General features: G+C 51.7%; 1 protein-coding gene across 1 annotated transcript in view; it reads right to left on the bottom strand.

The window, feature by feature from the left end:
- Positions 1 to 25,206, bottom strand: part of DOC2B (double C2 domain beta) — a 41,928-nt gene extending 16,722 nt beyond the window's left edge. Inside the window, exons 1-3 of the mRNA XM_038759288.1 lie at positions 24,869 to 25,206; positions 12,002 to 12,081; positions 2,039 to 2,113 (exon numbers count right to left, since the gene is read on the bottom strand). Coding sequence (XP_038615216.1) covers positions 2,039 to 2,113; positions 12,002 to 12,081; positions 24,869 to 25,175 — 462 coding nt within the window. The 5' untranslated portion in view covers positions 25,176 to 25,206. The remainder of the gene's footprint in view (positions 1 to 2,038; positions 2,114 to 12,001; positions 12,082 to 24,868) is intronic.
- Between the last annotated feature and the right edge of the window lie 742 nt (positions 25,207 to 25,948).

Below are 25,948 nucleotides of genomic sequence, written 5' to 3'. Positions count from 1 at the left end.
GGGGATGGGGGGTGCCGGCCACCCCCACTCCAGCCCCTGCCAACGCGGCCAAATTGGCGCTGGACCACTTCCTCCTACCGGGACTGGGTTGTGGGGGGGGTAAGGGGTTGGGTTTGCCGGAATGGATTCAGAACCAAACTGGTCTGACACTCTGGGGTTTAAGGGGAGAAGGGGTCTGGGCCGGGGGTAGCATATGTGGGGCCCGGGACTGGATCATTTCAGGCCCAGTTCCAGCCCTGTTGACCAAGGAGGCAGAAGAGTTGGAGAGGCCACGGACCATGTGGGGCCCCTGGACACTTCAACTCAGGACCCAGACATCTGGACACTCAGATTCACAGATCTTCTGGGGGAGTCTGGAACCCCCCAACAGAGGAACCCGAAATCTGTCCAGTTCCAGCTTAAGCCCCAGGGTTCAGGCAGAACGCCAGTGACCCAAGAGCCCGGGGAGGGACCTGACGATGAACAGCTGAGTGACTCCACCTGAGATCTTCCCGCAGCCACACCCTGGAGGGAGCGAAGGGTGATCTCGGGCCGCTCAGGCGCTTCCCAGCAGAAGTCCTCAAAACCCGATTGCCTCCTTCCCCGCCAGTCTTGCTTGCCAAGGCTGGGGGCTGCCAAGCTCTCCTGTTTCCCCTGCATCCCTTCTGCCAGCCCAGAGCCGGCCCCTCTGTTCACTCCCACCTGTGCCCAGGATGACAGCCTCTGCTGCAATATTAGGGTCGGAGATTCAAACTCAAAGCAAAGCCACATAAATCGGACTGCTGCCATTCCCCTTGCCAACACAAATGTGACAGTAAAGAATTGCCCCAAGAAACAATACCTTTCCAAACCATCAGGCATGAGAGGCCAATACGGAGAAATCCAGAAGACCTGCCCTGACCATTTTTTAATTGCCCCACTTACTGAGGCTCATGGGAGCAAGAGATTTAGAGATGCCTTTTACCGAAACAAAACCACATTTCTTCTTCAGCCTTTTCTTCTAACAGGGTGGGTGATACTTCCTTTTAGCCTTGACTTTATTGGTTTTTTTTTTAAATAAGAGGAAGGACTTCTGGGCTCTGGTTTAAGTGAAGGGGTTTCTTGGAAATACGGATACCCAGTGGAGCTACAAAAAATGGCTCAGAAGATCCGAGTGGGTCAGAAGACGGGAGTTCTGGTTTACGAGTCTTGTCAACGGGCACTGAGAAGAAGTCTCCAAAAGATTTGGCTTTGTTTGGGCTCTTATCACTTTTAACTCCCTAAGCTTTCATCAGGATCAGGGTTTTAAGCACTCTGGACTAATCCCACTCACTCCTGAGGCCAGTGTCCAGTTCCTCAGGGATTAGCCCCCTCAACTTGGTAAGAAAGGGATAGACTGAATATGGAAGCCTTTTGCTACATCCTGGCCTGGACCCACAATCAATCGATCAATCGCCACAGCTCTCAGGACTGTTCAGGGAAGTGACCAGCCCCTGGTTGACCCACCCTGAAATCTTTCTTTGGGTCAGGAGCTCCAAATGCTGATGGTTCCGAAGAACTGAAGCGCTCAATAAATACAACTGAATGACAGAATGAACCGAGAATCTGCAAAGGAAAAGGCCACTCAAGTCAGCGACAGGGGCGACTGGCTGCAAAGTCAGGCTCACACTGGAATGGGCTAGCTATGCCTTATTTCAGCTTCATCGACACCCAGGGAGTGGTTTCACCTACTCTGGGCAGGGGACTCAGGGAAGGTGAGGGGGGTTTGGTTCACACTCCTTCATTTATCTCCCCGCCGGGGGTCTCAGAACCAATTCCTACACTGGTCTTTAAGCCATGACCCCGCCTCAGCGTAGTTCCAGGAGCCCCAGGAGGCACTGCCCAGCACTCACTACAGCCTACAAGGCGTTTTCACTGCAGCTGGTGTCCTCTGGGTTTCAGTGCACCCCCTCAGTTCCAGTGCAACCCCAGGGCATGGGTTGAGGCAGAGAAAGGCTATGGGTGTGACCCACAGCTGAGGCAAAGACTGCAGAAGGGGAAATCGGTCCGCTTGACGTCCAAAATGAACGACACAACTCACCTTGCTGGCTCCTGGCAATAAGTGCAGTTTGACGTACGGGTCTGCCAAGCCGTTGTGATCCATTGGCTTCAGGCCCTTCGTGGGAAAGTAGAAATGGAGCCTGTTAGAATGATGGACAGACACTGGAGCTGCCCAAACTCCCCCCTCCCCACCCACCTCTGCCCAACTCCTTTGTTCTCCTCAAGGTCTGAATTAGTCAGTGATATCTTTTGAGCACTACTGTGTGCAAAACACTGTTCTAAGCACTTGGTAGAGTACAATATTACAGAGCTGGTAGACACGATCCCTGTACACAGTCTATAGCTTACAGTCTAATAACAATTGTGATATTTGCCAAGAGCTTATTATGTGCTAAGCTCCGTAGGAAGCAGAATAGATACAAGATAATCAGGTCCCACATGGGACTCACAGTCTAAGTGGGAGGGAGAACAGGTTTGAAAATCCCATTCTGTAGATGACGGAACTGAGGCATAGAGAAGTTCAGTGATTTGCCCAAGGTCACATGGCAGGTAAGGCTAAAGGGGGAAGACTGACACTGAAACAAGTTAAATGAACCCTAGCCATCACACCTGTATGGATGGTGGCCTCCCCATATCCTGACCCAAACCTCACCTCGGAGGGCCTGAAGGGAAGATGAGGGGGTAAGCAGTCAGAAGAGGAAAGTGATTTTTAAGGTACTTGTTAGGTCCTTACAATATACCAGGCACTTTTCTAAGTACTGGGGTAGATACAAGATTATCAGGTTGGACCCAATCCCTGTCCCACATGGGGGGGTCACAGGCCAAGGGGGAGGAAAAACAGGTTTTGAATCCCCATTTTACAGATGAGGTACGTGGAGCACAGAGAAGTGACTTGCCCAAGGTCAGACAGCAGGGAAGTGGTGGAGTGGGAATATTTATGCCTTAGTAGGGTTCTTTATATCACTGTACTGTGGGTCCTCGCAGGCACCGTGTCCAGCACCTTGGGTCCTACTGGTCCAAGCAGGCCGTGGTGTGGTACTTTGCTACTCTCCTACAATCCAGCCTGCACACTTCACTCCTCTCATGCCAACCTTCTCACTGCACCTCCCTCTCATCTACCTTGTCCCCAACCTCTCTCCCATGTCCCGCCTCTGGCCTGGAATGGCCTCCCTCTTTATTCCAACAGAGTTACTCTTTCCACCTTTAAAACCTTTCTGAAGGCACATCTCCAAGAGACCTTCCCCGACTATGCTCTCCTTTCCTCTTCTCCCATTCCCTTCTGTATTGCCTTGACTTTGCCCCCCTTATTCTTCACCCCCTCCAACCCCCCACATTTATATACAGATCTGTAATTTTATTTATATTAATGTCTGTCTCCCCCTCTAGACCGTAAGCTCGTCGTGGGCACGAAATGCATGTTAGGAGTACTAAGTACCAGGCATACAACACTCTGTCCACAGTAAGCGCTTATTAAATAGGACTGAATGAATTAATCCCGCCTCTGCCAATTGTCAGCTGTGTGACTTTGGGCAAGTCACTTCACTTCTCTGGGCCTCAGTTATCTCATCTGTAAAATGGGGGATTAAGACTGTGAGCCCCCCGTGGGACAACTTGATCACCTTGTAACCTCCCCAGCGCTTAGAACAGTGATTTGCACATAGTAAGTGCTTAATAAATGCCATTATTATTATGTGGGACATTGTGTCCAACCTCATTAGCCTGTATCAACCCCAGTGCTTAGTGCGGTGCCTGGCACCAAGCAAGCACTTAATGGATACCATTAAAAACATAAAGTAAAATGTGCTGAAATAGCGGGGATGTCTAGGAGAAGGGTCTAAGGTGTGGGCCTGATCCGGACACACGAGAGGGCAAGTGCTGACATGTGTCCACCTCTTCCCCTTTGGGGTCCCCAGGCCCGGCCGTGGCTACCCCAACACCCTTGAGAGCCTTCCCAGACTGAGCCCCCTCCTTCCTCTCCCCCTCACCCCCCTCTCCATCCCCCCCGTCTTGCCTCCTTCCCTTCCCCACAGCACCTGTATACATGTATATATGATCGTACATATTTATTACTTTATTTATTTATTTTACTTGTACATATCCACTCTATTTTATTTTGTTAATATGTTTGGTTTTGTTCTCTGTCTCCCCCTTCTAGCCTGTGAGCCCACTGTTGGGTAGGGACCGTCTCTCGATGTTGCCAACTTGTACTTCCCAAGCGCTCAGTACAGTGCTCTGCACCCAGTAAACGCTCAATAAATACGACTGATTGATTGATTGATTGAGGGCGGTTCGATTGCTTCCTCCCTTCAAGGCCCTACTGAGAGCTCACCTCCTCCAGGAGGCCTTCCCAGACTGAGCCCCCTCCTTCCTCTCCCCCTCTCCATCCCCCCTGTCTTGCCTCCTTCCCTTCCCCACAGCACCTGTATACATGTATAGATGTTCGTACATATTTATTACTCTATTATTTATTTATTTTACTTGTACATATCCATTCTATTTATTTTATTTCGGTAATATGTTTGGTTTTGTTCTCTGTCTCCCCCTTCTAGACTGTGAGCCCACTGTTGGGTGGGGACCATCTCTGGATGTTGCCAACTTGTACTTCCCAAGCGCTCAGTACAGTGCTCTGCACACAGTAAGCGCTCAATAAATACAATTGATTGATTGAGGGTGGTTCGATTGCTTCCTCCCTTCAAGGCCCTACTGAGAGCTCACCTCCTCCAGGAGGCCTTTCCAGACTGAGCCCCCTCCTTCCTCACCCCCTCATCCCCCTCTCCACCCCCCGTCTTGCCTCCTTCCCTTCCCCACAGCACCTGTATACATGTATATATGATCGTACATATTTATTACTCTATTTATTTTACTTGTACATATCCATTCTATTTATTTTATTTTCCTAATACGTTTGGTTTTGTTGTCTCCCCCTTCTAGACTGTGAGCCCACTGTTGGGTAGGGACCGTCTCTAGATGTTGCCAACTTGGACTTCCCCAGCGCTCAGTACAGTGCTCTGCACACAGTAAGCGCTCAATAAATACGATTGATTGATTGATTGATTGATTGATTGATTGAGGGCGGTTCGATTGGAAGCATCAGGGAGGCGAAGGCCGCGGTAAAGCGCCAAGGAAGACTGTAAACGCCGTCCATTTACTCACGTAATAACGGCCTGAAGGCCTCGGGCCCGAAGCTGACTGAAGATGCTAAGGCCGAAGAGGGGCAGGAGGGCGCGTGCCGCTGCGCACGGCCCCACCCACGCCCTCGTGCCGCTGCGCACGGCCCCACCCACGCCCTCGTGCCGCTGCGCACGGCCCCACCCACTCCCGCGTGCCGCTGCGCACGGCCCCGCACGTCCATCTGATAGGGGCGTGGCCTGGGGAAGGGGCGTGGCCTGGGGAAGGGGCGGGGCTTTTACTGATGAGGAAACTGAGGCCCAGTGAAGTGATTTAATAATAATAATAATAATAATATTGGCATTTATTAAATGCTTAGTATATGCAAAGCACTGTTCTAAGCGCTGGGGAGGTTACAAGGTCATTAGGTTGTCCCACGGGGGGCTCACAGTCTTCATCCCCATTTTACAGATGAGGTCACTGAGGCCCAGAGAAATGAAGGGACTTGCCCAAAGTCACACAGCTGACAATTGCCGGAGCCGGGATTTGAACCCACGACCTCTGACTCTCCCCCTCTCCATCCCCCCATCTTACCTCCTTCCCTTCCCCACAGCACCTGTATATATGTATATATGTTTGTACATATTTATTACTCTTATTTGTACATAGCTATTCTACTTATTTTATTTTGTTAGTATGTTTGGTTTTGTTCTCTGTCTCCCCCTTTTAGACTGTGAGCCCACTGTTGGGTAGGGTCTGTCTCTATATGTTGCCAACTTGTACTTCCCAAGTGCTTAGTACAGTGCTCTGCACACAGTAAGCGCTCAATAAATACAATTGATTGATTGATTGATTGATTAATCCCAATTTTACAGATGAGGTCACTGAGTCCCAGGGAAGTGAAGTGACTTGCCCAAAGTCACACAGCTGACAATTGCCGGAGCTGGGATTTGAACCCATGACCTTTGACTCCAAAGCCTGGTCTCTTACCACTGAGTCACGCTGCTTCCCACCCTAGCACTTGCCCTAGGACCTACAGCAGACAGGTGTATATATGTTTGTACAGATTTATCACTCTATTTTACTTGTACATATTTACTATTCTATTTATTTTGTTAATGATGTGCACTTAGCTTTTATTCTACTTGTTCTGACGACTTGACACCTGTCTACATGTTTTGTTTTGTTGTCTGTCTCCCCCTTCTAGACTGTGAGCCCACTGTTAGGTAGGGACCATCTCTATATGTTGCCAACTTGTACTTTCCAAGTGCTTAGTACAGTGCTCTGCACACAGTAAGTGCTCAATAAATACAATGGAATGAATGAATGAAAAATGGCGGATTGCAGATTAGAACCCGTGTCCTGTTCTGATAATAATAATAATAATAATAATAGCATTTGTTAAGTGCTTATTATGTGCCAAGCACTGTTCTAAGCACTGGGGGAGATAAAGGGTCATCAGGTTGTCCCACATGGGGCTCACAGTCTTAATCCCCACTTTACAGATGAGGTGACTGAGGCACAGAGAAGTGAAGTGACTTGCCCAAAGTCACACAGCTGACAAGTGCCAGAGCAGGGATTAGAACCCACGACCTCCGACTCCCAAACCCGTGCTCTTTCCCCTGAACCTCGCTGCTTCTCTATTCTACTTCTCTATTTTATTCTCTATTCTGATGGTATTGACACCTGTCTACTTGTTTTGTTTTGTTTTGTTGTCTCTCCCCCTTCTAGACTGTAAGCCCGTTGTTGGGTAGGGACCGTCTCTATACGTTGCCGACTTGTACTTTCCAAGTGCTTAGTCCAGTGCTCTGCACACAGTAAGCGCTCAATAAATACGATTGAATGAATGAATGACTCCCAGGCCTGTACTCTTTTCACTAGGCCATGCTGTTTCTCCTCCCTGGCACTGGCTGCTCTTGCCTTTGCTTTGGGGCCAACAGCCCCCCATTTCTCTCTCCTGCTTCACCACGGGCCTGATTCCCCTCCCATCACGCTGGGGCTCTTGACCTTCTTCACACACCCCTTTCCCCACGCCACGACCCTGCCGGCTTCAGTTTCCCTACCTGTACCTGACATCCTGAACATCTGCACCAACCATCCCTGCAGCCTGGAGTGCCTCCCTGCCAAACATCCACTCCCTCCTTCCATCCTCTGATGAAACGCTCAGCATCCCACTTTTTTTGTGGTTTTGACACACCTTCTCCAGGAATTCTTCCCAGGTCATTCTTCACAACTTCAGTAAGACCCACCTCAGCGCTTTTGTAAATTTCTGTAGTCATTTATGTGCCAATGTATGTCAGGTGTGTTCTTATGCTGTTTGTTTCTTTCAATGTTACAATTCCTGCTAGATTATAAAACTGTAAACACCTTTGACGGCAAGGACTGTGTCTGTTTAAACCATTGTACCTTCCCAAGTGACTAGTATAGTACTTTGCCCGGATACGTTTGATTTTTTTTATGGTATTTGTTAATTGTTTACTATGCATCAAACACTGTTCCAAGTACTGGAGTAAGTACAAGGTAGTTAGGTCAGGCACAGTCCCTGTCCCTCATAGGGGCTCACAGTCTAAGAGGAGGGAGACCAGATATTGAATCCCCATTTTATAGTTGAGGAAACTGAAGCCCAGAAGTGGTGACTATCCCAAGATACCACAACAGGAGAATGAGGTAAGAGCATCCTGGCTTTTTGTTTTGGGTGGTCGCATCCCTCTGCTGTCCTTGTGGATAGAACACAAACCTGGGAGTCAGAAAACGAGGGTATAATAATAATAAATAATAATAATAATGGCATTTATTAAGCGCTTACTATGTGCAAAGCACTGTTCTAAGCGCAGGGGAGGTTACAAGGTGATCAGGTTGTCCCACGGGGGGCTCACAGTCTGCATCCCCATTTTACAGATGAGGGAACTGAAGCACAGAGAAGTTAAGTGACTTGCCCAAAGTCACACAGCTGACAGATGGCGGAGCCGGGATTTGAACCCATGAAATCTGACTCCAAAGCCCGGGCTCTTCCCACTGAGCCACGCTGCTTCTCTAATCTGGGCTATCTAATCTGGTATCTAATCTGGGCTCTTCCACTTGTTTCTGTGGGACCTTGAGCAAGTCACTTCACTTCTCTGTGCCTCAGTTCCCTTATCTGTAAAATGGGGATTGAGACTGTGGGCCCCAAGTGGGCCAGGGATTGTGTCCAATCCAATTATCTTGCATCTATCCCAGTGCTCACACATAGTATAATACTTGGCACCTAGTAAGGCCTTGACAAACACCACATTATTATTATTATTATCCTGTCTCCACGGTTAGAATCAAGCTCTTATGGGGAAGGGCACCTCTGGCCCTTTCCACAGTCCCTGGCTCAGAACTCTGGTTTCAGCGGGTGCACAGTACACATTGTTATCTGACAGTGCTTCTTGAGCTCCCCGCTGCTCTAAACATCCCAGTGCTCCTCCAGGAGGATTCTCCTCTCTAACTGGATTTAGGGGAGGCTTGGGGGGTGGGGGTGGGAGGCGGTGGCAGGAGCTGCTTTCTGAGGGCTCTGAGCTTGGGCTGTTGGGACGGGAGGGAGCGGGGCAAGAAAGGGGGCACAATCAGATAATTGTGACACCTTCATACTGAGCCTAAATGACGAATTAAGGAGAAAATTTGGGATGTTAGAGCAGTGAGAACATCAAAATCAAGGAAGGCAACTATGGGATTGTTCTCCCAAGCATCCTGTTGTCATTGGATGAGACAAGGACACTGAGCTGGAATGAACGATGGATCTGACTCAGTAGTAATGGCCTGACCTCTGACCTGATGATCCCTTCTCTTCCCCTGCAGAGGAGCCATCTGCAGCACAGTAACTGGTCCGCCATCGAACTGAAGGATAACTCTACTGCTACCAGAAGATACTACAGGATGTTGTCCGAGAGCCTGCTGGGCAGCCTGTACTTTTCGGGGCAAGGGGAGAAAGTTGGGACTGAACCAGGGGCTGGAGCAGTCAGAGTTCTCGGACGTGGTTCGGCTTGTGGGTGGCGATGGTGTCGTGGGGCGTTGGGGTGGGACCGGCTGCGCCTTAATAAAGCATTCGTTTCCGGGTGTTGTCGCAGCTGCCTTAGGACCTGGTCACTGACGTCTTCGGTCCCACCCAAACGGGAATCTGAGTACAAGCAGCGTGGCCTAGTGGATAGAGCACCGTGTCTGAGTCAGAAGGACCTGGGTTCTAATCTCAGCTCCACCACATATCTGCTGGGTGACCCTGGGCGAGTCACTTCAGTTCTCTGGGCCTCAGTTACTTCATCTGCAAAACGGTATGTTTGGTTTTGTTCTCTGTCTTCCCCTTTTAGACTGTGAGCCCACTGTTGGGTAGGGACTGCCTTTATATGTTGCCAATTTGTACTTCCCAAACGCTTAGTACAGTGCTCTGCACACAGTAAGCGCTCAATAAACACGACTGATGATGATGATGATGATGATCGGGAGTCCCACGAGGGCTGTGTCCAACCTGATTAGCTTATACCTACTCCAACGCTTGGTGCAGTGTCAAGCACACAGTAAGCGCTTAACAAATACTCTAAAAAATGCAAATATCCAGTTTGTCCTTCCTGGACGTTGGGTCACAGCCCCTTCCCAGAGCTCCTGAAATCTGCACAGGCAAATTATCTGGGCAATTGAGCCCTAAACTCTCCGCAACTTTTAGGAAATGTCTATCTGAAATCCCTGGGTAATTCCAGCAAAGGTTCAATTGGAGCCCTGAGTTAACTGGATCAGCTACGTGTCTTAAGGCAGCCAGGTGTTCCACTGTGCCTCCGTCGCTGTTAACCTTTCTCTGGTCAGTGACATTTCATTCCAGGCAGATCGATAGGCTCTCAATGCTGATTGCCTCTGCTGGGCAGGAACACATTTCCAGAATGACATCAACTCTACCGTCATGTGCAGCCTTCTGTGCAGTCAAGAAACCGATTTTTTCTCAGGCTCTAGTGGTGATTTCTTCTGTTCGCCAGGCTACAGTGAGCTCCTTCTTAAGCTCCTAAATATCACGGAATCCTGGAGCCGGAAGGGATCTCAGGAGGTCATGGGGTCCAGCCCCCTGCCTCTGGTCTGGGACGATAGCTGCCTGTCCTTTTTCAGAAAACTTTCCTGGGGAGGAGACTCCACAGCCTTCCTCAGTTATCCGGTTCAGAGTTTAATTCCACCTGATGGATAGGTGGGAAGTTCTGCCTTAGGTCTCCTGTTGCAATATAATCTGTTTCCTCTTAATAATAATAATAATGGCATTTATTAAGCACTTACTATGTGCAAAGCACTGTTCTAAGTGGTGGGGAGGTTACAAGGTGATCAGGTTGTCCCACTGGGGGCTCACATTTAATCCCCATTTTCCAGATGAGGTAACTGAGGCACAGAGAAGTTAAGTGACTTGCCCAAAGTCACACAGCTGACAAGTGGCGGAGATGGGAGTTGAACCCATGATCTCTGACTCCAAAGCCCGGGCTCTTTCCACGGAGCCACGCTGCTTCTCTTGTTTGCTTCTTTGTGTTCCTGGAAGACAATGGTCAGCACCCTCTCCATGGAACTCTTTATGGGCTTGGAGATTTTGTTCCCAGTCAGTTCTACTCTCCAGCCTGGGACAACGGTTCGCTCTCCAGCAGCTCAAGTCCGTCCCTGGAACACACCCCTGGTTTCCAAGACCTCTCCTGGGTCCCTTTCTGCCCTTTCTGCCCAGGTGGTCGTTGTGGGGAGAGGAGCAGACTGAACGGAACCGGCCCCAGCCTCTTAAACCCTGGCCGGCTCAGTTCCGGCATTCCTGGGAAGCCCCAGTGTTGAGGGGGTGGGAGAGGGGAGAGGCTTGCCTCTGCCTATCCTTCCAAGAGCTCATGCAGGATTACGGCCCGGCTCTGGGCAGGTAAGGAACCACCCAGGGCCATTTGCAATCCAGAATGGTCCTCCAGACACCATCCCACTGAGATTTTCCCAGGATCTCCATGGGCTGGAATGGCTCAGGGCTGACAACCCCCATCAATTTGCCAAGGTGGGAGAGAGAGGTCACGGCTCCCCTGACTCTGTAGCCTTGACATCCCAGGGCCAGTCTGGGGGGAACAGAATGAAACTGCTCATCGGCTGTCCTGACCACCACACCCCATCCTACCAAAACACTGCATTTTGGGAGGAGGCACAACTTGGCCTCCTTCCTGTACTTTCAGTGGCCCACCGAGCTGTGTAGGGTGAACAACTGACAGGCCCAGAAGGGTGAATTAAAGCACATGTCCAAGGTAAACCTAATAAACTATGACCTTCCATTAAAGGGACCTAACCAGGTATCTGAAGCACGCGAGCCTGCAAACAAATTTCCATCATCCTCAGTAAAGCAAATGCTTCAGTGATTTCTCTGAGGGTCTTGGGCTGTAGGTCATGCCTCCAAGTGTGCCACGAAAGATGACTGGTTGAGCCTGTCCTAGGTCCCTCAGGACCCCTGAAGCCAGAGGGACCCATCAATCAACAGTATTAACCGAGCACCCACTGAGGGCAAAACCTGGTGCTAAACATTTGGTTGAGTCCAACAGAAGCAAGACCGGTGTTCTCCACCCTCCAGGGGCCTTAAATCTAGCAGAGTGACCATGTGGTCTGTAGACAGCAGGAGTGAAGCTGGCCATAGCAGGAGTGAAGCTGACCACCTGAAGTTTGGATAGGGTGAGGAAGGGGCAGGGAGGAAGGTTTTTCCAGGATTCTGCCCCTCCTCCAGTTTTTCTTCCACCATCTCTCACATCCTCCCTGACCTCTCCAGATCGTGGGCGGGGGGTCGCCATCCAGCCTGCCTCTGCAGCCCCCAGGGGGTGGGTGGGCAGAGCCATGACCCAGGAGACCATGGGATGACAGACCAATACACGGAACAAGATCTCGCTAAGAGGGAGAGACCTACCTTAGCTTTATTGATTGTGCAGTGGAGAGCGTTGTTTTCCTGGTCGTACAGCAAACTGAAATCTAATGTCCCCAGGGCAGCTGAAAAAGACAAGACAGTGATATTAACTGCAGCTTCCAGACCAGACCCCTTAAAAGCAGGAATAAAAATGGATTATGGAAGGAAATGCATCACCTTCTAAGGGGCCAACTCTTTGTTCCGTAAGGGCTGAGCCACCTCCCGGCTTGAGGCCTCCTGGGAATTTCTTTCTCCACTAGCGTCCCAGCATTCGCTCTATCCTCTTTTCAGTCCTCCCTCTTTCTCGATCCCTCTTTTCCCCACAAACCTCTCCCACATCTACTGTCTCCCTCCCACCCACACCCTCTCATTCCCAAACATTCACTTTTCTAACCTTAATTTTGCCAATCTTTCCTTTGTGCTGCCTGTTCTGCCGTGTGAGCAGGGTGGAAGCGGGGGAGCAGCTCTGAATTATGGAATTATGGAATCATACCTAGTGTTTGTGTCCCACTTTGATTTTTCCCAAGGTTTTACACACCGGTTATCTCACTTCACCTTCCCATCATCCATATTATTATCCCCATTTTATAGGTGAGTAAACTGAGGCCCAGAGAAGTTAAGTGATGTGCCCAAGGTCACACAGCAGGGCGGAGGTAGAGCTGGAATTAAAACCCGGGTCTTCTCATTCCCAGCCCCATGCTCTTTCCATTCCCTCGGGGTAGGCTTCCTCTAGGCTGTAAGCTCATTGTGGCAGGGAACGTATGTACCAACTCTGGGATATTGGACTCTCCCAAGCGCTTAGTACAGTAATTTAGTACACTTAGTACAGTAAGTCCTCGATAAATACCACTAATTGATTGATTGACTGATTCCAACCCTACTTCAACATAACAGGAACAGCCATCTGGGTCCTCTGCGGCATGGCACAGAGGCTTTGGAGCCAGAGATCATGGGTTTGAATCCCAGCTCCGCCACGTATCTGCTGTGTGACCTTGGGCAAGTCACTTAACTTCTCTGAGCCTCAGTTACCTCATCTGTAAAATGGGGATTAATCAATCAATCAATAGTATTTATTGAGCTCTTACTGTGTGCAGAGCACTGTACTAAGCGCTTGGGAAGTACAAGTTGGCAACATATAGAGATAGTCCCTACCCAACAGTGGGCTCACAGTCTAAAAGGGGGAGACAGAGAACAAAACCAAACATACTAACAAAATAAAATAAATAGAATAGACATGTACAAGTAAAATAAATAAATAGAGTAATAAATACGTACAAACATATATACAGGTGCTGTGGGGAAGGGAAGGAGGTAAGATGGGGGGATGGAGAGGGGGACGAGGGGGAGAGGACGGAAGGGGCTCAGTCTGGGAAGGCCTCCTGGAGGAGGTGAGCTCTCAGTAGGGCCCTGAAGGGAGGAAGAGAGCTAGCTTGGCGGATGGGCAGAGGGAGGGCATTCCAGGCTTGGGGGATGACGTGGGCCGGGGGTCGACTTTGAGCCCCACGTGGGACAACTTGATCACCTTGTATCTCCCCCCAGAGCTTAGAACAGTGCTGTGCACATAGTAAGTGCTTAACAAATGCCATCATTATTATTATTATTATTATTATTATTATTATTATTATTATTATTTGGTGGGGCGGGGGCCAAAGGGAGAGACTGAGGCTGAATTCTGGGTGGCAGAGGGAGGAAGCTGCTATAAAAACAGGCACACCACCACTACCCTGGTTGGCAGTGGCCACTGCTTGGCAGGCCGTATCCCAACATATCACATTCAACTAGAAGCTCCCTCCTAACAATGAGAGTGCCGCAGGGCCCGGTCAGATGCTCATCAAGCCCCTCACATCGGCGTTATAGCGATTCGACCTCCTTCCGCATGTCGCCCTTGACTGGACGGCCACCTGCCTTGTTGCTCCCATTCAAGCTGGCCTTCCATTCAGCCTAGGGTAGGGACCGTCTCTATATGTTGCCAACTTGTACTACCCAAGCGCTTAGTACAGTGCTCTGCACACAGTAAGCGCTCAATAAATACGATTGATTGACTGACTGATTGATCGATTAGAGCCCGGGCCTGGGTTCTAATTCTGGCTCCGGCACTTGTCTGTTGTGTGACCTTGGGCAAAAAGTTACTTCACTTCTCTGGGCCTCTGTTACCTCATCTGTGAAAAGGGGATTAAGACTGTGAGCCTTGTACGGGACAGAGACTGTGCCCAAACTAACTTGCATTTACCCCAGCTTTTAGTACAGTGGCTGGCACATAGTAAGTGCTTAATGAATGCCTTAGAAACAAACAAAAAACTCAAAAAACTCACAGCTTGGAGACTTAGATGGGCCTCCCCTGGATTTCTCCCTTCTACATTACAGCAGGTAGCCTAATGCCCCTGGACGCCAGCACAGCCCAGCCAGTTAGCAAGACTGGCCTTTTCCATCACACACTTCATTCATTCACTCAATCATATTTACTGAGCCCTTACTGTGTGCACAGCACTGTACTAAGTGCTTGGGAAAGTACAATAGAGCAATAAAGAGACACAATCCCTGTCCAAAATGCGCTCACAGTGTAGAGGGGGGAGAGAGTGAGTGCGTGACACATACACACTCATAAGTGAACTTCACCACCATTGGTGTCTTCTTCAAATATAAAAAGGTGGTGGAGGGGCCCTGCTGTTCCCTGGGGGATTGGGATCCAGGGCTAGAGCAAAGACATGGTTCTTGTCCCCTAGGAGCTTACAGTAGAATAACAATAATAATAATAATAATAATGGTGGTATTTGTTAAGCGCTTACTGTGTGCAAAGCACTGTTCTAAGCGCTGGGGTAGATACAAGGTAATCAGGTTGTCCCACAGGGGGCTCACAGTCTCAATCCCCATTTTCCAGATGAGGGAACTGAGGCCCAGAGAAGTTAAGTGACTTGCCCAAAGTCACACAGCTGACAAGTGATGGAGCCGGGATTTGAACTCACAACCTCCGACTCCAAAGCCCAGGCTCTTTCCACTGAGCCACGCTGCTTCCCCTAATAGCATCGGGACCTGTAGAACCTACTGTGTGAAGGGCACTGTACCCGGGACAAGGATGACTCCTGCCTTAAGATGATCCCTGCTCTCGACTGTAAGCTCCTTTAGGACAGGGAATGTGGCTACCAACTCTGTGATACTGTACTCTTCCGATTAGTACAGTGCTCTGCACACAGTAAGCGCTCAATAAATACCACTGATTGATTGATCGATTGCCCCTTGAGGACTTGACGGTCCAATGGGGGAAGAGACTGTAGCCACCAGAATCCTTGGAGTGTCTCCAGAACCACACTCTTCTTGGGGCCCCAGGAGGGAGACAACCGTCTCCCCCTTCTAGACTGTGAGCCCACTGTTGGGTAGGGACCGTCTCTATATGTTGCCAACTTGTACTTCCCAAGCGCTTAGTACAGTGCTCTGCACACAGTAAGCGCTCAATAAATACAACTGAATGAATGAATGAATGAATGAATGAATGAATAATGCATCATTCTTTCCAGCTGCCAGCTGCAACCTTCTTGGCTACTCCTACCAGGCCACGGATGGGATTAAAATGTTTGTGAGAGGAGGGTGGCTGGGAGCAGGGACTTCTCCTGCCCGGAGAGAGGCCCGAGTGGAGCCCATGGGGGAAAGCCTCTGAGCTCAGGGAAAAAGGTCTAACCACGCCGACCAGCACCAGCCAGTGTTCCAGGGGCCCTGAGACAGAAGCCTGTTTCTGATGCATTTTAATTAATGTTGCTTCGTTGTACCTGCTCCCTGAGGCTATCTGAGTGAAGGACACACTTTCAGAAATCCAATAAATAAACGAGAACAAAGAGTTCCACCCCCCCATCCCCCTGATTAAGCTGGATGGGTAATCAGGTTTCAAATGATCAGGTTGGTGGCCACCCATTTGTTAAGCAGAGCAGAAGGAAGGGAAACGCAGGCATCGCTGGAGGCGGGCGGCAAGTGGAGGAAGGGAAAACAGAGGCCAGGGAGGGAGACCCGACGCTGCTAATGGACAGAGTTCTGCCCATTAGCCTGGAAGTTCTTCGCGGTCCAAGATAAGGGCTCTTACCTCTAGGGTGTTCTCCCCAGCGCCCAGTACAGTACCCTGTCCACAGGAGATGCTCAAGAAACACCACTGACTGAATCAATGTCCTGGCGAGGCCAGAGAACTCAATTCTGTCCCTGACATCCACACTTGCCGGAGTGTGAGACCCAACCCCCATGGCTTCAAAATGGCCCCAATTTACCTCCCCAAGGGATTGGACTGGAAACCACTGCTTCCAGGGACAAATGGAAAGGGAGTTGGAGCAAGTGTTCCCTGTCCTCGGAACCAATCCTTCTTCTTCCTTCTAGACTGTGAGTCCACTGTTGGGTAGGGACCGTCTCTATATGTTGCCAACTTGTACTTCCCAAGCGCTTAGTACAGTGCTCTGCACACAGTAAGCGCTCAATAAATACGATTGATTGATTGATTGATTCTTCCCTGCTCCTCTCCGCAATCCCTAAAAGCCTCCTGCCTCTCACAATCTTGGCATCAAGCCACCAGTGGTATTTACTGAGTGCTTACTGGGTGCGGAACACTTAGGAGACTCCACTACAACAGAGGTGGTAATAAGAATTGTGGGTTTGTTAAGGACCCATTTACTATGTCCCAAGCACTGTATTAAGCACTGGTGTAGAGAGAAATTAATCAGATCAGACACAGTCCCTGTCCCGCATAGTGCTCACAATCTAACTAGGTGGAAGACTGGGCATCGAATCCCCATTATACAGATGAGGAAACTGAGGCACGGAGACGTTAAGTGACTTGTCAAAGATCACACAGCAGGCAAGTGGAAGAGACAGGATTAGAACCCAGGCCCTCTGACACCCAATAATAATAATAACAACAATAATGTTGGTATTTGTTAAGTGCTTATTATGTGCCAAGCACTGTTCACTCATTCATTCATTCAATCATATTTATTGAGTGCTTACTGTGTACAGAGCACTGTACTAAGCGCTTACGAAGTACAAGCTGGCAACATGTAGAGACGGTCCCTACCCAACAATGGGCTCACAGTCTAGAAGGGGAAGACAGACAACAAAACCAAACATGTGAACAGGTGTCAAGTCATCAGAATAAATAGAAGTAAAGCTAGATGCACATCATTAAGAAAACAAAATAGAATAGTAAATATGTACAAGTCAAATAAATAGAGTAATAAATCTGTACAAACATATATACAGGTGCTGTGGGGAGGGGAAGGAGGTAGGGCGGGGGCGATGGGGAGGGGGAGAGGAAGGAGGGGGCCCAGTCTGGGAAGGCCTCCTGGAGGAGGTGAGCTCTCAGTAGGGCTTTGAAGGGAGGAAGAGAGCTAGCTTGGCGGATGTACGGAGGGAGGGCATTCCAGGCCAGGGGGAGGACGTGGGCCGGGGGTCGACAGCGGAATAGGCGAGAACGAGGCCCAGTGAGGAGGTTAGCGGCAGAGAAGCGGAGGGTGCGGGCTGGGCTGTGGAAGGGAAGAAGGGAGGTGAGGTAGAAGGGGGCGAGGTGATGGACAGCCTTGAAGCCGAGAGTGTTTTAAGCACCGGGATACATACAGAGTTATTAGATTGTCCCACTTGGGGCTCACAGTCTTGGTCCCCATTTTACAGATGAGGGAACTGAGGCACAGAGAAGTGAAGTGACTTGCCCAAAGTCACACAGCTGACAAGTGGCGGAGTCGGGATTAGAACCCACGACCTCTGACACCCAAGCCCAGGCTTTTACCACTAGGCCATGCTGCTTCTTGGGCTCAATCTTGGGCTCTTTCTACTAGGCCACGTTGCTAGGCACAATTGCTGCCCGCACTTCTGCTCTCAACTCTCGCTCCTGTGGCCAAGCCAGGACCTCCCACCACTCCCCCAAAATCCAAATGCAGAAGGCCCATCCCTCTTAGTCAAGACTGGCAGGACCACCAGGAGAACTTCAGGAGCCAGGTGAGCCCGTGTGGACCGTGTACAGCTCTAAGTGGCTCAAGGAAACTCTTCTGCTTCCCCCCCGGCTACGCTGCCCTCTTTCCTGGCTCCAGGCAAGATCATTTTAATTTAGTTTTGTTATTTATTAAGCACTTCCTTTGTGCCCAGCATCGTGCTAAAACCTGGGGTAGATATGAGGCAACCAGGGAAGTAGCAGGACCTGGGTTCTAATCCTGACTCCACCACTTGCCTGCTCTGTGACTTTGGTCAAGTCACTTCTCTTCTCTGGGCCTTAATGACCGCACCTGTAAAATGGGGATTAAATCCTCCTCCCTCCAACTTTAGACTGTGACAGGGACTGTACCCAGCTTGGTTATCTTGTATCTACCCCGGTGCTTAGTAGAGTGTCTAGCACATAGTGAAGGCTGAAGTACCATTACAAAAAATCAGAAAGACAGGGTAGGGAGAACAAGCTGTCTTCAGGGGACAAGAATAGAGTGCAGAAATCCCCTCGAGCCTCAGAGGGTGACAATCTTCCTTCCTCTTGATCCTACTCTCCACAGCGGGGTGGGCACATCGGTGCTGGTTCATTCATTCATTCAATCGTATTTATTGAGCGCTTACAGTGTGCAGAGCACTGTACTAAGCACTTGGGAAGTACAAGTTGGCAACATATAGAGACAGTCCCTACCCAACAGCAGGCTCAGTCTAGAAGGTGATGAAATGGGTAGGCAGTACCTGGGGTGTGGGCAGGCAAAGGGCCACTGGAGACAGTCTCTGATGCCCCGAGGCAGGTTTGGAAGCTTGCTAGCAGAGTCATCAGAGCGCCTGCTAGCCACCCTGCTGAAGAGAGATGCCCCCTCCCTCCCTCAGCCCTGCCCGGGGAACAGTGTAGCCAGCATCTTTATCTGGGGGTGGGCGTCTGGTTTCCATCAGTCAGCTCCGCATCTAAGCAGCTCGTGGGCTCCTGGTGGGCCACGGTGCAGTGCTTATTACCTTGGAGTCTGCTTCCAGGAAGAATTCTGGGCAGCTCTTCACAAGATGCGGAGCTAGCCCTGACTGCCCTTAGGAACCTAGAATCACTACTGGAAGTCACCTGAAGAAGTCATCCAGCCCAGCCCCCTGCCTCCAAACAGGTCCTCTGTGCTCTTTTCCATTAGGCCACATTGCTCCTTATTTTTGAAGCTTCTCCTCATTCTTCTTCGAGGCAGTCACCAAGACAGGATCTAGAACAGTAACGAGGGTGTCTTACCTGGCTCGTGCATCCAGCTCTGGTGAGCTCACCTACCCCATCCAAGCCGGGTCCCTGCTGCTTGGGGCCCCCTTGGATCCCATGGTCTCCTGACCTCGGGTTGAGCCGGGCTCTCCCGTCCCGGGCTTGGGCTTAGTTTGCATCCCTAAAGCACTCCCGGGGCCACTGCTTTGTCCCCACTGAATTTCACCGGTTCCCCAAGTGGGCTGAGGGCTCCGAAGGCTGAACCAATAGATGGTGAGGACACTCAAGACTGGGAAATTCAACTCAAGGGATAAGCTGCCGGCCCCTATTTGCTCACTCCGTGGCTTGGAGAGAGGCACAGGAAAGAGCACCTCTGCTTTCCCTCCATCTGTCTGGCCAGGAAACTCCCTCCCTCCCTCTCCCTCTCTTTCCCTGTATATAGAGTCTATCATTATGCATATCTATGTACAAGTTAGTCAATATCAATCATTTTCATTCATTCAATTCATTCAATCATATCTATTGAGCATTTACTATGTGCACAGCACTGTGCTAATCGCTTGGGAGAGTACAATACGACAATAAAAAGACACATTCCCTGCCCACAGCAAGCTTACGCTTACTATATGCAGAACACTGTACTAAGCACTTGGAAGAGTACAATATAACAGATTCTCTCCATACACAGCCACCGAGGCAATTTAACCCAATCAACCAAATAATAACATTAAGCACCTGTAGTGGCAGAGTAGAATAGATGTCAAAACACAAACCCTGCCCTCAAGGAGCTTACATTAGCCAGGGAGCCTACAGCGCTACGGTTTAATTGGCCCAAATCTAAAATCTCCCTTTTAGTCTGGAGGGGAGGAAAAAACTGGGTTTCTCCCTCCCTCACCCTCCTCCCTACTCTCTGCTTCAGACCTCTCTGCGTCCATGCAGGATTTTCTCCTTTCCCCACCGGCTCCTGGCCTATTCATCTTCCCCTGCAGGTTTCGGACCGTCTGCTCCATCCCTCACCTGCACCGGCCCCTCCCCAACTAGCTGATGGATGCCACCAAGACTCGACTATCCAGAGAGCTGATGATCTTTGCGGATTTTCGGAGACCTTCGTCTCCCCTCCTTTCCTCGCCGCAATCGGCGCCAGGCAGGTGCCTCATTTCCTTTGGCCAGACCCGAGAGAATCCAACGGTTAGCGCCCGGAAGAGGCCTCGAGAGCTCTGAGCCAGGTGTGGCTCCCATTTCCCAATTCCGGCACCACGAGGGACAGAACAGGCCAGTGGGAACATGAGTTTGGCCAGACACAGCACATGTGAGCACTAACCCCAGCATGGGCGCTGTCCCAGAACATGTACCCTGAGCCCAGCCCTCCGAGCAATGAAAGGGTGAAGCCGGGAGTGTACTGACCTGGAATCCCGCAAGACGCAGGCCTTGCTCTCTGCCTAACGTGGGAGATGGCGGGATCCAGCTCTGGTCACCCTCAGGACCTAGAGTCTATTTGGCTCTGGGCTTAGGTCTTGTCCTCCCCGGGGCACTGAGAGATGTTTCAGCAACCCTGGGGGTGCTGGTCCTCTCTGGAGGCCCTCCCTCACATTGTGCCACGGCTGTCTGAGATCCCTGAAGAGGGGCACAGCCCCCGCCGGGTCAGCAGGAGCGGCCTACCCTGGACCCCGAGAGTTCTCGGTCTCATCTTTTGGAGGGAGGGGGCAGGGGGGGGCCCACCCTCTCCCAGTCCTTTGGGGATCAGTCCGGGCCCTCCAGGGTACTGTGGAGGCCCCCCTGCCTCAAAGCAGGTGGCTGGGGTGGTTAAAAAACCCCGGTGTCCTTGTTCCCCTGCTGGGAACTAACTAATCCAATCATTAGGGCCGCAAATAGCCCCGATCCGGTTAGAGCCCTAACAGGGAACCGAGCTAGCCCTCTCCGTGGCCCGGTTGGCACGGATTCTGCCGCTGGAGGGGTCCAGAAGCATCTTGCTCTGTCAGGGCCCGGCTCCCCTGGGCCAACCCAGTCCAAAACCCGCTCTTCACTCAACTCCTAGCAGCTCCAGGGGGATACTCGAGTCGGTCCTGGATCTGGGCTTGTTTGGAAAGGTTCAAATCTTTCAAACCCAACCTTGTTTGGGTTCAAATCCCAGCTCCGCCAATTGTCAAGCTGTGTGACTTCGGGCAAGTCACTTAACTTCTCTGCGCCTCAGTTACCTCATCTGTAAAATGGGGATTGACTGTGAGCCCCCTGTGGGACAACCTGATCACCTTCTAACCTCCCCAGTGCTTAGAACAGTGCTTTGCATATAGTAAGCACTTAATAAATGCCATTATTATTATCCAGCGCTTAGAACAGTGCTTTGCACATAGTAAGCGCTTAATAAATGCCATTAAAAAAAAAAAAGGTGGGAATGGCAGCCAAGGGGCATGAAGCCCACCCTGTTCGGCTCCTTCCCTGAGCCTTCAAATCGAGGGGGCGGGAGACTCCCACGCTGTGCACACTCGGCCCCCCACCCCTCCCGGAGTTCCTTCCCAGAGTTTCCTTCCGGAGGGAAGAATCTAGGAGCTGGTCGGGAACCTGCATCGGGGTAGCAGGGCTTCCCCCATCCCAGAGGGATGAACAGTCGGCCTAGGGAGAGGGCCTTGTGGCCAGCAGGGCCCGGAAGGTATCGCCCCCTTCCCCAAGGGCACCAGGACCGGATGGTTCAGCTCCCCCCAGGAGGGGTTCGACCAAGAGGGGTGCATCTGCCCTCCCCTTCTCCCCCCGGGGCCAGGGTCCCCAAATTTCCCCGCCAGGTCCCAGGACAACCTGCGGCCTGGGCTTTGGGGGAAAGAGACGCCCACCTTGGGGAGGTTGAGGGAGGGAAAGCCCCCATCCAGAGAACTCCCTTCTTCCCGGGGGGCTCGGCCCGCCTCCCCGGGTTGGGGGTTCTGAGCCTCGGTGGGGGCAGGAACCTCCAACCCTAGTCCCGTCATCGAGTCGGCAACCCACCCACCCATCAATCAATCCATCCGTGGATGGTAGTGGGTGCTTATTCTGTGCAGGGCACTAAGCGCTTGGGGGAGCACATTACAACCCAGTTGGGAGTCGCGTTCCCTGCTCACACCCATCCGTTCCTGCCTCGATTTCCCCGGGGACGGCGGCCAGCTGATTTTCCAGCGCTTCGCACATAGTAAGTGCTTAACAAATTCCACCATTTATTATTATTATTTTCCAGGGGCATTATTCCCCCCCGCGCGGGTCCACCCGGAGCCAACACGTCGCCTGTCGCCCCCTCCCCTCCTTTTTCTGCAGCAGGTGGGTGGGTGGGGGTTGGGGGAGAGCAGGTGGGGGGAGCTGAGCTCCGTTATGCAAGAATTGGGGGGAGCCCGGGGTGGGCACAGCTGGCGGCACTAATAGCTGGGATGGAGCCCCTTCTCATGCCAACTCCTCTCCCCGGGTGGAGCCCAGGCTGGGGGGCTCTAACGGACCCCGGGGCGCCGTGAAGGGTGGGGGGACGCCCCCTGCCCAAGGAGGATGAGGCCGGGGAGGGGACTGTGAGCCCACTGTTGGGTAGGGACTGTCTCTATATGTTGCCAACTTGTACTTCCCAAGCGCTTAGTCCAGTGCTCTGCCCACAGTAAGCGCTCAATAAATACGATTGATGATGATCAATCTTTCCTCTCCCCCTCGTCCCCCTCTCCATCCCCCCCATCTTACCTCCTTCCCTTCCCCACAGCACCTGTATATATGTTTGTACATACTTATTACTCTATTTATTTATCTATTTTGCTTGTACATATCTATTCTATTTCTTTTATTTTGTTAGCATGTTTGGTTTTGTTCTCTGTCTCCCCCTTTTAGACTGTGAGCCCACTGTTGGGTAGGGACTGTCTCTATATGTTGCCAATTTGTACTTTCCAAGCGCTTAGTCCAGTGCTCCGCACACAGTAAGCGCTCAATAAATACGATTGATGATGATGATGATTTATTTTGCTTGTACATATCTATTCTATTTATTTTATTTTGTTAGTACGTTTGGTTTTGTTCTCTGTCTCCCCCTTTTAGACTGTGAGCCCACTGTTGGGTAGGGACTGTCTCTAGATGTTGCCAATTTGTACTTCCCAAGCGCTTAGTCCAGTGCTCTGCCCATAGTAAGCGCTCAATAAATACGATTGATGATGATGCACCCGCACCCACAAAAGGCGGCCCGGAGGATGGAGCAACTAGTGTCCGCCTGCCGCTGCAGGGCTGGCCGGGCCCGGCCCCCCTCCCCACTCCATCCCCCGGAGGGAGACCCCCAGCCGGGGGAGGGACGGCCCCACGGTCGCCCCCTCATCATCAATCGTATTTATTGAGCGCTTACTATGTGCAGAGCACTGTACTAAGCGCTTGGGAAGTACAAATTGGCAACATCTAGAGACAGTCCCTACCCACCAGCGGGCTCACAGTCATCATCATCATCAATCGTATTTATTGAGCGCTTACTGTGTGCGGAGCACTGGACTAAGCGCTTGGGAAGTACAAATTGGCAACGTCTAGAGACGGTCCCTACCCACCAGCGGGCTCACAGTCATCATCACCATCAATCGTATTTATTGAGCGCTTACTGTGTGCGGAGCACTGGACTAAGCGCTTGGGAAGTACAAATTGGCAACGTCTAGAGACAGTCCCTACCCACCAGCGGGCTCACAGTCATCATCATCATCAATCGTATTTATTGAGCGCTTACTGTGTGCGGAGCACTGGACTAAGCGCTTGGGAAGTACAAATTGGCAACGTCTAGAGACAGTCCCTACCCACCAGTGGGCTCACAGTCATCATCATCATCAATCGTATTTATTGAGCGCTTACTATGTGCGGAGCACTGGACTAAGCGCTTGGGAAGTACAAATTGGCAACGTCTAGAGACGGTCCCTACCCACCAGTGGGCTCACAGTCATCATCATCATCAATCGTATTTACTGAGCGCTTACTATGTGCAGAGCACTGGACTAAGCGCTTGGGAAGTACAAATTGGCAACATCTGGAGGCGGTCCCTACCCACCAGTGGGCTCACAGTCATCATCATCATCAATCGTATTTATTGAGCGCTTACTATGTGCGGAGCACTGGACTAAGCGCTTGGGAAGTACAAATTGGCAACGTCTGGAGGCGGTCCCTACCCACCAGTGGGCTCACAGTCATCATCATCATCAATCGCATTTATTGAGCGCTTACTATGTGCGGAGCACTGGACTAAGCGCTTGGGAAGTACAAATTGGCAACATCTGGAGGCGGTCCCTACCCACCAGCGGGCTCACAGTCATCATCATCATCATCAATCGTATTTACTGAGCGCTTACTATGTGCAGAGCACCGGACTAAGCGCTTGGGAAGTACAAATTGGCAACATCTGGAGGCGGTCCCTACCCACCAGCGGGCTCACAGTCATCATCATCATCAATCGTATTTATTGAGCGCTTACTATGTGCAGAGCACCGGACTGAGCGCTTGGGAAGTACAAATTGGCAACGTCTGGAGGCGGTCCCTACCCACCAGTGGGCTCACAGTCATCATCATCATCAATCGTATTTATTGAGCGCTTACTATGTGCGGAGCACTGGACTAAGCGCTTGGGAAGTCCAAATTGGCAACATCTGGAGGCGGTCCCTACCCAGCAGTGGGCTCCCAGTGTAAAAGGGGGAGACTCTGGGCTCTCGGGGGGCGAGGCAAGGGGGGGGAGGGGGGTGTCCGGCGGCAGGGCAACTCACTGCAGTCGTCGGATTCGTAGCCCTCGGGGTCCGGCGCCGCCTCCTCCTCCCGCTGGTCCGGCCGCCCGCCAAACGCCCCGAACAGCCGGTCCACGTCCTCGTCGTCGTCGTCCCCGGGCCGGGGCGGGCCGGAGGGGCTGCCCGGCCCCTGGGCCGCGGGGCCCCGCGGGGGCGCCGGCAGCCCCCGGGGGAAGCGGGGGAAATAGTCGGAGATCTGCTTGATGGGCTTGATGGGCCCCGGGCACACATCGATGGCCATATGCTCCTGGATGCTGATGGGCAGCTTCTCGCCCTTGCGGACGGTCATGCGGGCAGGAAGCCCCCCGGGGAAGGGCGCGGGGGGCACAGGACTCCGGGGGCCCGGGACCGGCCGGCTTCACCGAGGCGCCTCGCCGGCTTTCCCGCTCGCGGGGCCGGCTCCTGTGGGCATCGCTGCGGCTCCTCCTCCTCCTCCTCCCCGCCCCCTCCGAGCTCCGGGGGGCTGCAGCGGGTCGGGGGGCACGGGGGCTGACGGGCAGGGGGTGGGCTCAGGGTGGCGTCACCGGTGAGCCACCGAGCAGGAGCCGGGAAGCGAAGGAGTGAGGCTGGATGGGGCACGCGTCCGCACAAACACGCACACAAACACACAGGTGCGACACTCAATCAATCAATCAATCAGTTGTATCTATTGAGCGCTTACTGTGTGCAGAGCGCTGGACTAAGCGCTTGGGAAGTCCAAGTTGGCAACATATGCAGTCCCTACCCAACAGTGGGCTCAGCTGCTCAGCACAGTCCCCCGCCACTTCATTGTCCTTCTGGTTCGTCTTCAACGCTCGGGAGAGAAGCTGAAGCCAATGGGGAGCTTGGTTGGGGGGTGTGTGTGTGTGTGTTGGGGGGGGTGTCTCTGGGGTTCAGCTGGGGAGAGGAGCCGAAGCCATTGGGGAGCTTGTTTGGGTTTTTTTTTTGGCGGGGGGGGGGTCTCCCCACTCCCCACCTCTGTGGATGCAAGTTACTGCCTTCTCTCGGGCCCTACAAAAAGGGACAATCAATCAATCAGTCGTATTTATTGAGCGCTTACTGTGTGCAGAGCACTGGACCAAG

This window comes from Tachyglossus aculeatus, chromosome 17 (assembly GCF_015852505.1).
Source record: "Tachyglossus aculeatus isolate mTacAcu1 chromosome 17, mTacAcu1.pri, whole genome shotgun sequence".
In the NCBI taxonomy this organism is placed as follows: Eukaryota; Metazoa; Chordata; class Mammalia; order Monotremata; family Tachyglossidae; genus Tachyglossus; species Tachyglossus aculeatus.
This window is presented reverse-complemented; position numbering and strand designations above follow the sequence as displayed.